The sequence below is a fragment of the Nerophis ophidion genome, linkage group LG01, assembly GCF_033978795.1.
Source record: "Nerophis ophidion isolate RoL-2023_Sa linkage group LG01, RoL_Noph_v1.0, whole genome shotgun sequence".
Taxonomy (NCBI): domain Eukaryota; kingdom Metazoa; phylum Chordata; class Actinopteri; order Syngnathiformes; family Syngnathidae; genus Nerophis; species Nerophis ophidion.
Window position 1 is genome coordinate 10,095,354 of NC_084611.1, and position 14,386 is coordinate 10,109,739.

Below are 14,386 nucleotides of genomic sequence, written 5' to 3' on the forward strand. Positions count from 1 at the left end.
CTCGCCTCGCAGGTCCGGAAAATGGTCAGCGACTTCGCCATCATCCTGGCCATCCTCATCTTCTGCGGCGTGGACGCCATGGTCGGCGTGGACACGCCCAAGCTCATCGTGCCCACCGAGTTCAAGGTGATTGTTTATAAAAGTGCCCGCGCTCTCACAAAAGAGGCCCGTAGGGGCTAATTTTTAAAAATGTCCTCCGTAGCCGACGAGCCCCCACAGAGGCTGGTTCGTGCCCCCGTTCGGCGGGAACCCCTGGTGGGTGTACTTGGCCTCGGCCCTGCCCGCCCTGCTGGTCACCATCCTCATCTTCATGGACCAACAGATCACGGCGGTGATCGTCAACAGGAAGGAGCACAAACTGAAGGCAAGTGCACGGTATAGCTCGGTTGGTAGAGCGGCCGTGCCAGCAATTTGAGGGTTGCAGGTTCGATTCCCGCTTCCGCCATCTTGTCACTGCCGTTGTGTCCTTGGGCAAGACACTTTACCCACCTGCTCCCAGTGCCACCCACACTGGTTTAAATGTAACTTAGATATTGGGTTTCACTATGTAAAAGCGCTTTGAGTCACTAGAGAAAAGCGCTATATAAATATAATTCACTTCACTTCACCTTCAGAAGAAAAAGTTTGGGAAACCCTGCATGTTCAACAAATTGAAACCTCTTTTTCAGTAAGGACTAATATTTGGGATTATTATATATCCATTTTTGTGAGAAATATTGAATATGGTTGGTAGAGCGGCCGTGCCAGCAATTTGAGGGTTGCAGGTTCGATTCCCGCTTCCGCCATCCTAGTCACTGCCGTTGTGTCCTTGGGCAAGACACTTTTTACCCACCTGCTCCCAGTGCCACCCACACTGGTTTAAATGTAACTTAGATATTGGGTTTCTCTATGTAAAGCGCTTTGAGTCACTAGAGAAAAGCGCTATATAAATATAATTCACTTCACTTCACCTTCAGAAGAAAAAGTTTGGGAAACCCTGCATGTTCAACAAATTGAAACCTCTTTTTCAGTAAGGACTAATATTTGGGATTATTATATATCCATTTTTGTGAGAAATATTGAATATGGTTGGTAGAGTGGCCGTGCCAGCAATTTGAGGGTCGCAGGTTCGATTCCCGCTTCCGCCATCCTAGTCACTGCCGTTGTGTCCTCGGGCAAGACACTTTACCCACCTGCTCCCAGTGCCACCCACACTGGTTTAAATGTAACTTAGATATTGGGTTTCACTATGTAAAAGCGCTTTGAGTCACTAGAGAAAAGCGCTATATAAATATAATTCACTTCACTTCACCTTCAGAAGAAAAAGTTTGGGAAACCCTGCATGTTCAACAAATTGAAACCTCTTTTTCAGTAAGGACTAATATTTGGGATTATTATCTATCCATTTTTGTGAGAAATATTGAATATGGTTGGTAGAGTGGCCGTGCCAGCAATTTGAGGGTCGCAGGTTCGATTCCCGCTTCCGCCGTCCTAGTCACTGCCGTTGTGTCCTTGGGCAAGACACTTTACCCACCTGCTCCCAGTGCCACCCACGCTGGTTTAAATGTAACTTAGATATTGGGTTTCACTATGTAAAAGCGCTTTGAGTCACTAGAGAAAAGCGCTATATAAATATAATTCACTTCACTTCACCTTCAGAAGAAAAAGTTTGGGAAACCCTGCATGTTCAACAAATTGAAACCTCTTTTTCAGTAAGGACTAATATTTGGGATTATTATATATCCATTTTTGTGAGAAATATTGAATATGGTTGGTAGAGTGGCCGTGCCAGCAATTTGAGGGTTGCAGGTTCGATTCCCGCTTCCGCCATCCTAGTCACTGCCGTTGTGTCCTTGGGCAAGACACTTTTTACCCACCTGCTCCCAGTGCCACCCACACTGGTTTAAATGTAACTTAGATATTGGGTTTCACTATGTAAAAGCGCTTTGAGTCACTAGAGAAAAGCGCTATATAAATATAATTCACTTCACTTCACCTTCAGAAGAAAAAGTTTGGGAAACCCTGCATGTTCAACAAATTGAAACCTCTTTTTCAGTAAGGACTAATATTTGGGATTATTATATATCCATTTTTGTGAGAAATATTGAATATGGTTGGTAGAGTGGCCGTGCCAGCAATTTGAGGGTTGCAGGTTCGATTCCCGCTTCCGCCATCCTAGTCACTGCCGTTGTGTCCTTGGGCAAGACACTTTTTACCCACCTGCTCCCAGTGCCACCCACACTGGTTTAAATGTAACTTAGATATTGGGTTTCACTATGTAAAAGCGCTTTGAGTCACTAGAGAAAAGCGCTATATAAATATAATTCACTTCACTTCACCTTCAGAAGAAAAAGTTTGGGAAACCCTGCATGTTCAACAAATTGAAACCTCTTTTTCAGTAAGGACTAATATTTGGGATTATTATATATCCATTTTTGTGAGAAATATTGAATATGGTTGGTAGAGCAGCCGTGCCAGCAATTTGAGGGTTGCATGTTCGATTCCCGCTTCCGCCATCCTAGTCACTGCCGTTGTGTCCTTGGGCAAGACACTTTACCCACTTGCTCCCAGTGCCACCCACACTGGTTTGAATGTAACTTAGATATTGGGTTTCACTATGTAAAAGCGCTTTGAGTCACTAGAGAAAAGCGCTATATAAATATAATTCACTTCACTTCACCTTCAGAAGAAAAAGTTTGGGAAACCCTGCATGTTCAACAAATTGAAACCTATTTTTCAGTAAGGACTAATATTTGGGATTATTATATATCCATTTTTGTGAGAAATATTGAATATGGTTGGTAGAGTGGCCGTGCCAGCAATTTGAGGGTTGCAGGTTCGATTCCCGCTTCCGCCATCCTAGTCACTGCCGTTGTGTCCTCGGGCAAGACACTTTACCCACCTGCTCCCAGTGCCACCCACACTGGTTTAAACGTAACTTAAATATTGGGTTTCACTATGTAAAAGCGCTTTGAGTCACTAGAGAAAAGCGCTATATAAATATAATTCACTTCACATTATTTTTGATGAAACCAAAGCCAAAGGCTGCTGGGAATAATCTACGTGGGGGGTTCTAAATAGTAAAAATAATACAAAAGTAAAGCAATATTGTGAAGTGAAGTGAATTATATTTATATAGCGCTTTTCTCTAGTGACTCAAAGCGCTTTACATAGTGAAACCCAATATCTAAGTTACATTTAAACCAGTGTGGGTGGCACTGGGAGCACGTGGGTAAAGTGTCTTGCCCAAGGACACAACGGCAGTGACTAGGATGGCGGAAGCGGGAATCGAACCTGCAACCCTCAAGTTGCTGGCACGGCCACTCTACCAACCGAGCTATACCGCCCCACAATGTCACGGCAATTCAACGATGGAATGTCAGTGTACTCTTTATATTTTAGTGTTTTCATTTACATTACATACTGTAATATTAACTGCAGAGGTGTCAAAAGTCCTTTTCACTGAGGGCCACATCGCATTTTATTAGTAGATATTTTTTTAAATAAAAATGTAAAAAATAATACCACATTGTATAAAAATAAATTTAAAAAAATAAATAAATACATTAAAAAAAAAAAAAATATATATATATACATATACAGGTATATATATATATATATATATATATATATATATATATATATATATATATATATACATATATATATGTATGTGTGGAAAAAATCCCAAGACTACTTCATCTCTACAGAACTGTTTCATGAGGGGTTCCCTCAATCATCAGGAGATTTTAATGGAAGCATTCACATACAATGGTTTATATAGGGCACAGAGTGGGTGGGTGCAAGCAGGCGTAGGGGCGTGGTGATTGGCTCATGTGTTACCTAAAAGGTGTTTCCGTCTGTGGCGGCATGTTGAAATGATTTCACTGGGGCTTGTTGAGGGATGACAGGTCTGGAGGATATATAATAAACAGTTTCTCTTTTAAGCATAGGTTGCATCTTTTATTACCACTGTTGTAAGGTGTGCTGGATGCAAGAATTTGCCATGTTATTGAATATTCAACATTATTGTCTTTGAGGTTTCAAATGTGCTTGCTGAGTTCTGTAGAATTCCGCAAGGTCTGGTTTCTAAAGGAGGTCTTGTGATTAATCCATCTGGCTTCAAACGCTCCTTTGGTTAATCCTACGTACGTGTCGGATGTGCTGATGTCCTTGCGTGTTACCTTTGCTTGGTAAACGACTGATGTTTGTAAGCACCCCCCGTTGAGAGGGCAATCAGGTTTCTTGCCACAGTTCCATTCCTTATTGGTTTCAGAGTCGTTTAGTTTGGGGGTGGGCAGTCCTTTTGCAATTGCTTTGTTGGGGTTTTAAATGATCCTCAACAAGCGCAGTGAAATCATTTCAAGATGCCGCCACAGACGGGAACACGTCTTAGGTAACACATGAGCCAATCGCCACGCCCCTACGCCTGCTTGCACCCACCCACTCTGTGCCCTATATAAACCATTGTATGTGAATGCTTCCATTAAAATCTCCTGATGATTGAGGGAACCCCTCATGAAACAGTTCTGTAGAGATGAAGTAGTCTTGTGATTTTTCCCACACATACATATATATATATATATATATATATATACATATATATATATATATATATATATATATACATATATATATATATATATATATATATATATATATATATATATATGTATATATACATATATATACATATATATATATATATATCCATTTTGTGTATATATGTATACATGTATACACACAACACATATACATATATATATATATATATATATATATATAATAAAATACAGAATATCATACAAATCATATTTTAAGCCAGTTATAAGAATAATAAAAAACAATAATACAAATGATTATACTCTACTATTACTACTACCATGCTACCAATACTAAAACTATAGACACTTTATACGATATAATCAAATAAAAATATAGACACTTTATAGGATATAATCAAATACAGAAATATATACAAAAATATAATGTTATTTTGAATTTCCAACTCGTTCATTGTCGTTGTAGTGTATCAGTCATTTATATTTGTATCACAAATGTACACTTATTTTTTTTTGCCATGTTTTTAAAACATGCCATAAATGGTCGTCAAAATAAATACAACTATAACAATAAATTGATAGAAATAACACATGTAATGTTGATTAAAAATAGTTACAAACCACTACTGCTTTTAATGAACAAAATAATATAAGATCCTTTTTTTTTTCTTTTGGGGTCATTTTAAATTTACTATTACAGTACCTAAATATTGTTGTAGGGTTTATTTCAATTTAAATGTACACAGGATATAGTACTTTATATTCCAATACATAACATGACAAAATCATGAATACAACTTTAATTTCAGTGTACTTTCATGTTACATGAAGGCCTTTTAAAAGGGTTTTACAAATCATCAAAGATAATTCTCGATTGACCTTCGACTCAGCGATTTATGTGTGTGCGGCAGAAAGGGGCGGGCTATCACCTGGATCTGTTCTGGGTGGCGGTCCTCATGGTGGTGTGCTCCTTCACGGGTCTGCCGTGGTACGTGGCGGCCACCGTCATCTCCATCGCTCACATCGACAGCCTCAAGATGGAGACGGAAACGTCGGCTCCCGGGGAGCAGCCCAAGTTTTTGGGGGTCAGGTGAGGACACACCCATTAGACCCTTGACTGGATTAAAGCAACAATATGTAACACGTGTCATCAACTGAATTTAAAGCAGCAATATGTAACACATGTGTCATCAACTGAATTTAAAGCAGCAATATGTAACACACGTGTCATCAACTGAATTTAAAGCAGCAAATGTAACACGTGTCATCAACTGAATTTAAAGCAGCAATATGTAACACGCGTGTCATCAACTGAATTTAAAGCAGCAATATGTAAAACATGTGTCATCAACTGAATTTAAAGCAACAATATGTAACACATGTGTCATCAACTGAATTTAAAGCAGCAATATGTAACACATGTGTCATCAACTGCATTTAAAGCAGCAATATGTAACACATGTGTCATCAACTGAATTTAAAGCAGCAATATGTAACACGCGTGTCATCAACTGAATTTAAAGCAGCAAATGTAACACGTGTCATCAACTGAATTTAAAGCAGCAATATGTAACACGTGTCATCAACTGAATTTAAAGCAGCAATATGTAACACGTGTCATCAACTGAATTTAAAGCAGCAATATGTAACACGTGTCATCAACTGAATTTAAAGCAGCAATATGTAACACACGTGTCATCAACTGAATTTAAAGCAGCAAATGTAACACGTGTCATCAACTGAATTTAAAGCAGCAATATGTAACACGTGTCATCAACTGAATTTAAAGCAGCAATATGTAACACACGTGTCATCAACTGAATTTAAAGCAGCAAATGTAACACGTGTCATCAACTGAATTTAAAGCAGCAATATGTAACACGCGTGTCATCAACTGAATTTAAAGCAGCAATATGTAAAACATGTGTCATCAACTGAATTTAAAGCAACAATATGTAACACATGTGTCATCAACTGAATTTAAAGCAGCAATATGTAACACATGTGTCATCAACTGCATTTAAAGCAGCAATATGTAACACATGTGTCATCAACTGAATTTAAAGCAGCAATATGTAACACGCGTGTCATCAACTGAATTTAAAGCAGCAATATGTAAAACATGTGTCATCAACTGAATTTAAAGCAACAATATGTAACACATGTGTCATCAACTGAATTTAAAGCAGCAATATGTAACACATGTGTCATCAACTGCATTTAAAGCAGCAATATGTAACACATGTGTCATCAACTGAATTTAAAGCAGCAATATGTAACACACGTGTCATCAACTGAATTTAAAGCAGCAATATGTAACACGTGTCATCAACTGAATTTAAAGCAGCAATATGTAACACACGTGTCATCAACTGAATTTAAAGCAGCAATATGTAACGCATGTGTCATCAACTGAATTTAAAGCAGCAATATGTAACACATGTGTCATCAACTGAATTTAAAGCAACAATATGTAACACACGTGTCATCAACTGAATTTAAAGCAGCAATATGTAACACATGTGTCATCAACTGAATTTAAAGCAGCAATATGTAACACGTGTCATCAACTGCATTTAAAGCAGCAATATGTAACACATGTGTCATCAACTGCATTTAAAGCAGCAATATGTAACACATGTGTCATCAACTGAATTTAAAGCAGCAATATGTAACACATGTGTCATCAACTGAATTTAAAGCAGCAATATGTAACACATGTGTCATCAACTGAATTTAAAGCAGCAATATGTGACACGTGTCATCAACTGCATTTAAAGCAGCAATATGTAACACATGTGTCATCAACTGAATTTAAAGCAGCAATATGTGACACGTGTCATCAACTGCATTTAAAGCAGCAATATGTAACACATGTGTCATCAACTGAATTTAAAGCAGCAATATGTAACACATGTCATCAACTGAATTTAAAGCAACAATATGTAACACGTGTCATCAACTGAATTTAAAGCAGCAATATGTAACACATGTGTCATCAACTGAATTTAAAGCAACATTATGTAACACACGTGTCATCAACTGAATTTAAAGCAACAATATGTAACACATGTGTCATCAACTGAATTTAAAGCAACACTATGTAACACATGTGTCATCAACTGAATTTAAAGCAGCAATATGTAACACATGTGTCATCAACTGAATTTAAAGCAGCAATATGTAACACATGTGTCATCAACTGAATTTAAAGCAACAATATGTAACACACGTGTCATCAACTGAATTTAAAGCAACAATATGTAACACATGTGTCATCAACTGAATTTAAAGCAGCAATATGTAACACATGTGTCATCAACTGAATTTAAAGCAACAATATGTAACACACGTGTCATCAACTGAATTTAAAGCAACAATATGTAACACATGTGTCATCAACTGAATTTAAAGCAGCAATATGTAACACATGTGTCATCAACTGAATTTAAAGCAACAATATGTAACACACGTGTCATCAACTGAATTTAAAGCAACAATATGTAACACATGTGTCATCAACTGAATTTAAAGCAGCAATATGTAACACATGTGTCATCAACTGAATTTAAAGCAACAATATGTAACACATGTGTCATCAACTGAATTTAAAGCAGCAATATGTAACACATGTGTCATCAACTGAATTTAAAGCAACATTATGTAACACATGTGTCATCAACTGAATTTAAAGCAGCAATATGTAACACATGTGTCATCAACTGAATTTAAAGCAGCAATATGTAACACATGTGTCATCAACTGAATTTAAAGCAACAATATGTAACACATGTGTCATCAACTGAATTTAAAGCAGCAATATGTAACACATGTGTCATCAACTGAATTTAAAGCAGCAATATGTAACACATGTGTCATCAACTGAATTTAAAGCAGCACTATGTAACACATGTGTCATCAACTGAATTTAAAGCAGCAATATGTAACACATGTGTCATCAAACTGAATTTAAAGCAGCAATATGTAACACATGTGTCATCAACTGAATTTAAAGCAGCAATATGTAACACATGTGTCATCAACTGAATTTAAAGCAACAATATGTAACACGTGTCATCAACTGAATTTAAAGCAGCAATATGTAACACGTGTCATCAACTGAATTTAAAGCAGCAATATGCAACACGTGTCATCAACTGAATTTAAAGCAGCAATATGTAACACATGTGTCATCAACTGAATTTAAAGCAACAATATGTAACACATGTGTCATCAACTGAATTTAAAGCAGCAATATGTAACACATGTGTCATCAACTGAATTTAAAGCAGCAATATGTAACACATGTGTCATCAACTGAATTTAAAGCAGCAATATGTAACACATGTGTCATCAACTGAATTTAAAGCAGCAATATGTAACACATGTCATCAACTGAATTTAAAGCAGCAATATGTAACACATGTGTCATCAACTGAATTTAAAGCAGCAATATGTAACACGTGTCATCAACTGAATTTAAAGCAACAATATGTAACACATGTGTCATCAACTGAATTTAAAGCAGCAATATGTAACACATGTGTCATCAACTGAATTTAAAGCAGCAATATGTAACACATGTGTCATCAACTGAATTTAAAGCAGCAATACGTAACACACGTGTCATCAACTGAATTTAAAGCAGCAATATGTAACACATGTGTCATCAACTGAATTTAAAGCAACAATATGTAACACATGTGTCATCAACTGAATTTAAAGCAGCAATATGTAACACATGTGTCATCAACTGCATTTAAAGCAGCAATATGTAACACGTGTCATCAACTGAATTTAAAGCAGCAATATGTAACACATGTGTCATCAACTGCATTTAAAGCAGCAATATGTAACACACGTGTCATCAACTGAATTTAAAGCAACAATATGTAACACATGTGTCATCAACTGCATTTAAAGCAGCAATATGTAACACACGTGTCATCAACTGAATTTAAAGCAACAATATGTAACACATGTGTCATCAACTGAATTTAAAGCAGCAATATGTAACACATGTGTCATCAACTGAATTTAAAGCAGCACTATGTAACACATGTGTCATCAACTGAATTTAAAGCAGCAATATGTAACACGTGTCATCAAACTGAATTTAAAGCAACAATATGTAGCACGTGTCATCAACTGAATTTAAAGCAACAATATGTAACACATGTGTCATCAACTGAATTTAAAGCAGCAATATGTAACACGTGTCATCAACTGAATTTAAAGCAGCAATATGCAACACATGTGTCATCAACTGAATTTAAAGCAGCAATATGTAACACATGTGTCATCAACTGAATTTAAAGCAGCAATATGTAACACGTGTGTCATCAACTGAATTTAAAGCAACAATATGTAACACATGTGTCATCAACTGAATTTAAAGCAGCAATATGTAACAGACGTGTCATCAACTGAATTTAAAGCAACAATATGTAACACACGTGTCATCAACTGAATTTAAAGCAGCAATATGTAACACATGTGTCATCAACTGAATTTAAAGCAGCAATATGTAACACATGTGTCATCAACAGAATTTAAAGCAGCAATATGTAACACATGTGTCATCAACTGAATTTAAAGCAGAAATATGTAACACATGTGTCCATCCATCCATCCATCCATTTTTCTACCGCTTATTCCCTTTCGGGGTCGCGGGGGGCGCTGGCGCCTATCTCAGCTACAATCGGGCGGAAGGCAGGGTACACCCTGGACAAGTCGCCACCTCATCGCAGTAACACATGTGTCATCAACAGAATTTAAAGCAGCAATATGTAACACATGTGTCATCAACTGAATTTAAAGCAGAAATATGTAACACATGTGTCCATCCATCCATTTTCTGCCGCTTATTCCCTTTCGGGGTCGCGGGGGGCGCTGGCGCCTATCTCAGCTACAATCGGGCGGAAGGCAGGGTACACCCTGGACAAGTCGCCACCTCATCGCAGTAACACATGTGTCATCAACTGAATTTAAAGCAGCAATATGTAACACATGTGTCATCAACTGAATTTAAAGCAGCAATATGTAACACATGTGTCATCAACTGAATTTAAAGCAGCAATATGTAACACATGTGTCATCAACAGAATTTAAAGCAGCAATATGTAACACATGTGTCCATCCATCCATCCATCCATTTTCTACCGCTTATTCCCTTTCGGGGTCGCGGCGGGCGCTGGCGCCTATCTCAGCTACAATCGGGCGGAAGGCAGGGTACACCCTGGACAAGTCGCCACCTCATCGCAGTAACACATGTGTCATCAACAGAATTTAAAGCAGCAATATGTAACACATGTGTCATCAACTGAATTTAAAGCAGCAATATGTAACACATGTGTCATCAACTGAATTTAAAGCAGCAATATGCAACAGACGTGTCATCAACTGAATTTAAAGCAGCAATATGTAACACATGTGTCATCAACTGAATTTAAAGCAGCAATATGTAACACATGTGTCATCAACCGAATTTAAAGCAACAATATGTAACACACGTGTCATCAACTGAATTTAAAGCAGCAATATGTAACACACGTGTCATCAACTGAATTTAAAGAAGCAATATGTAACACATGTGTCATCAACTGAATTTAAAGCAGCAATATGTAACACGTGTCATCAACTGAATTTAAAGCAGCAATATGTAACACATGTGTCATCAACTGAATTTAAAGCAACAATATGTAACACACGTGTCATCAACTGAATTTAAAGCAGTAATATGTAACACACGTGTCATCAACTGAATTTAAAGCAGCAATATGTAACACATGTGTCATCAACTGAATTTAAAGCAGCAATATGTAACACACGTGTCATCAACTGAATTTAAAGCAGCAATATGTAACACATGTGTCATCAACTGAATTTAAAGCAGCAATATGTAACACATGTGTCATCAACTGCATTTAAAGCAGCAATATGTAACACATGTGTCATCAACGGAATTTAAAGCAGCAATATGTAACACATGTGTCATCAACTGAATTTAAAGCAGCAATATGTAACATATGTGTCATCAACTGAATTTAAAGCAGCAATATGTAACACATGTGTCATCAACTGAATTTAAAGCAGCAATATGTAACACATGTGTCATCAACTGAATTTAAAGCAGCACTATGTAACACATGTGTCATCAACTGAATTTAAAGCAGCAATATGTAACACATGTGTCATCAACTGAATTTAAAGCAGCAATATGTAACACATGTCATCAACTGAATTTAAAGCAGCAATATGTAACACATGTGTCATCAACTGAATTTAAAGCAGCAATACGTAACACACGTGTCATCAACTGAATTTAAAGCAGCAATATGTAACACATGTGTCATCAACTGAATTTAAAGCAACAATATGTAACACATGTGTCATCAACTGAATTTAAAGCAGCAATATGTAACACATGTGTCATCAACTGAATTTAAAGCAGCAATATGTAAAACATGTGTCATCAACTGAATTTAAAGCAGCAATATGTAACACGTGTCCATCCATCCATCCATCCATTTTCTACCGCTTATTCCCTTTCGGGGTCGCGGGGGGCGCTGGCGCCTATCTCAGCTACAATCGGGCGGAAGGCAGGGTACACCCTGGACAAGTCGCCACCAATCGCAGTAACACATGTGTCATCAACAGAATTTAAAGCAGCAATATGTAACACATGTGTCATCAACTGAATTTAAAGCAGCAATATGTAACACATGTGTCCATCCATCCATCCATCCATTTTCTACCGCTTATTCCCTTTCGGGGTCGCGGGGGGCGCTGGCGCCTATCTCAGCTACAATCGGGCGGAAGGCAGGGTACACCCTGGACAAGTCGCCACCTCATCGCAGTAACACATGTGTCATCAACTGAATTTAAAGCAGCAATATGTAACACATGTGTCATCAACTGAATTTAAAGCAGCAATATGTAACACATGTGTCATCAACTGAATTTAAAGCAGCAATATGTAACACATGTGTCAACTGAATTTAAAGCAGCAATATGTAACACATGTGTCATCAACTGCATTTAAAGCAGCAATATGTAACACATGTGTCATCAACTGAATTTAAAGCAGCAATATGTAACACATGTGTCATCAACTGAATTTAAAGCAGCAATATGTAACACATGTGTCATCAACTGCATTTAAAGCAGCACTATGTAACACATGTGTCATCAACTGAATTTAAAGCAGCAATATGTAACACATGTGTCATCAAACTGAATTTAAAGCAGCAGTATGTAACACATGTGTCATCAACTGCATTTAAAGCAGCAATATGTAACACATGTGTCATCAACTGAATTTAAAGCAGCAATATGTAACACATGTGTCATCAACTGAATTTAAAGCAGCAATATGTAACACATGTGTCATCAAACTGAATTTAAAGCAGCAGTATGTAACACATGTGTCATCAACTGCATTTAAAGCAGCAATATGTAACACATGTGTCATCAACTGAATTTAAAGCAGCAATATGTAACACATGTGTCATCAACTGCATTTAAAGCAGCAATATGTAACACATGTCATCAACTTAATTTAAAGTAGCAATATGTAACACATGTGTCATCAACTGAATTTAAAGCAGCAATATGTAACACATGTGTCATCAACTGAATTTAAAGCATTAATATGTAACACATGTGTCATCAACTGAATTTAAAGCAACAATATGTAACACATGTGTCATCAACTGAATTTAAAGCAGCAATATGTAACACATGTCATCAACTTAATTTAAAGTAGCAATATGTAACACACGTGTCATCAACTGAATTTAAAGCAGCAATATGTAACACATGTGTCATCAACTGAATTTAAAGCAACAATATGTAACACATGTGTCATCAACTGAATTTAAAGCAGCAATATGTAACACATGTGTCATCAACTGAATTTAAAGCAACAATATGTAACACATGTGTCATCAACTGCATTTAAAGCAGCAATGTGTAACACATGTCATCAACTTAATTTAAAGTAGCAATATGTAACACATGTGTCATCAACTGAATTTAAAGCAGCAATATGTAACACATGTGTCATCAACTGAATTTAAAGCAGCAATATGTAACACATGTGTCATCAACTGAATTTAAAGCAACAATATGTAACACATGTCATCAACTGAATTTAAAGCAGCAATATGTAACACATGTGTCATCAACTGAATTTAAAGCAACATTATGTAACACATGTGTCATCAACTGAATTTAAAGCAACTGTATGTAAGACATGTGTCATCAACTGCATTTAAAGCAGCAATATGTAACACATGTGTCCATCCATCCATCCATCCATTTTCTACCGCTTATTCCCTTTCGGGGTCGCGGCGGGCGCTGGCGCCTATCTCAGCTACAATCGGGCGGAAGGCAGGGTACACCCTGGACAAGTCGCCACCTCATCGCAGTAACACGTGTCATCAACAGAATTTAAAGCAGCAATATGTAACACATGTGTCATCAACTGAATTTAAAGCAGCAATATGTAACACATGTGTCATCAACTGAATTTAAAGCAGCAATATGTAACACATGTGTCATCAACTGAATTTAAAGCAGCAATATGTAACACATGTGTCCATCCATCCATTTCTACCGCTTATTCCCTTTCGGGGTCGCGGCGGGCGCTGGCGCCTATCTCAGCTACAATCGGGCGGAAGGCAGGGTACACCCTGGACAAGTCGCCACCTCATCGCAGTAACACATGTGTCATCAACAGAATTTAAAGCAGCAATATGTAACACATGTGTCATCAACTGAATTTAAAGCAGCAATATGTAACACATGTGTCCATCCATCCATCCATCCATTTTCTACCGCTT

General features: G+C 37.3%; 1 protein-coding gene across 6 annotated transcripts in view; it reads left to right on the plus strand.

Moving 5' to 3' along the window:
* slc4a4a (solute carrier family 4 member 4a) overlaps positions 1-14,386 on the plus strand; it is a 245,522-nt gene that overhangs the window by 186,920 nt on the left and 44,216 nt on the right. For all 6 annotated transcript variants that reach the window (XM_061895893.1, XM_061895903.1, XM_061895921.1 and 3 more), the window contains 3 exons: positions 13-126; positions 203-368; positions 5,457-5,631. In XM_061895893.1, the coding sequence (XP_061751877.1) occupies positions 13-126; positions 203-368; positions 5,457-5,631 (455 nt within the window). The remainder of the gene's footprint in view (positions 1-12; positions 127-202; positions 369-5,456; positions 5,632-14,386) is intronic.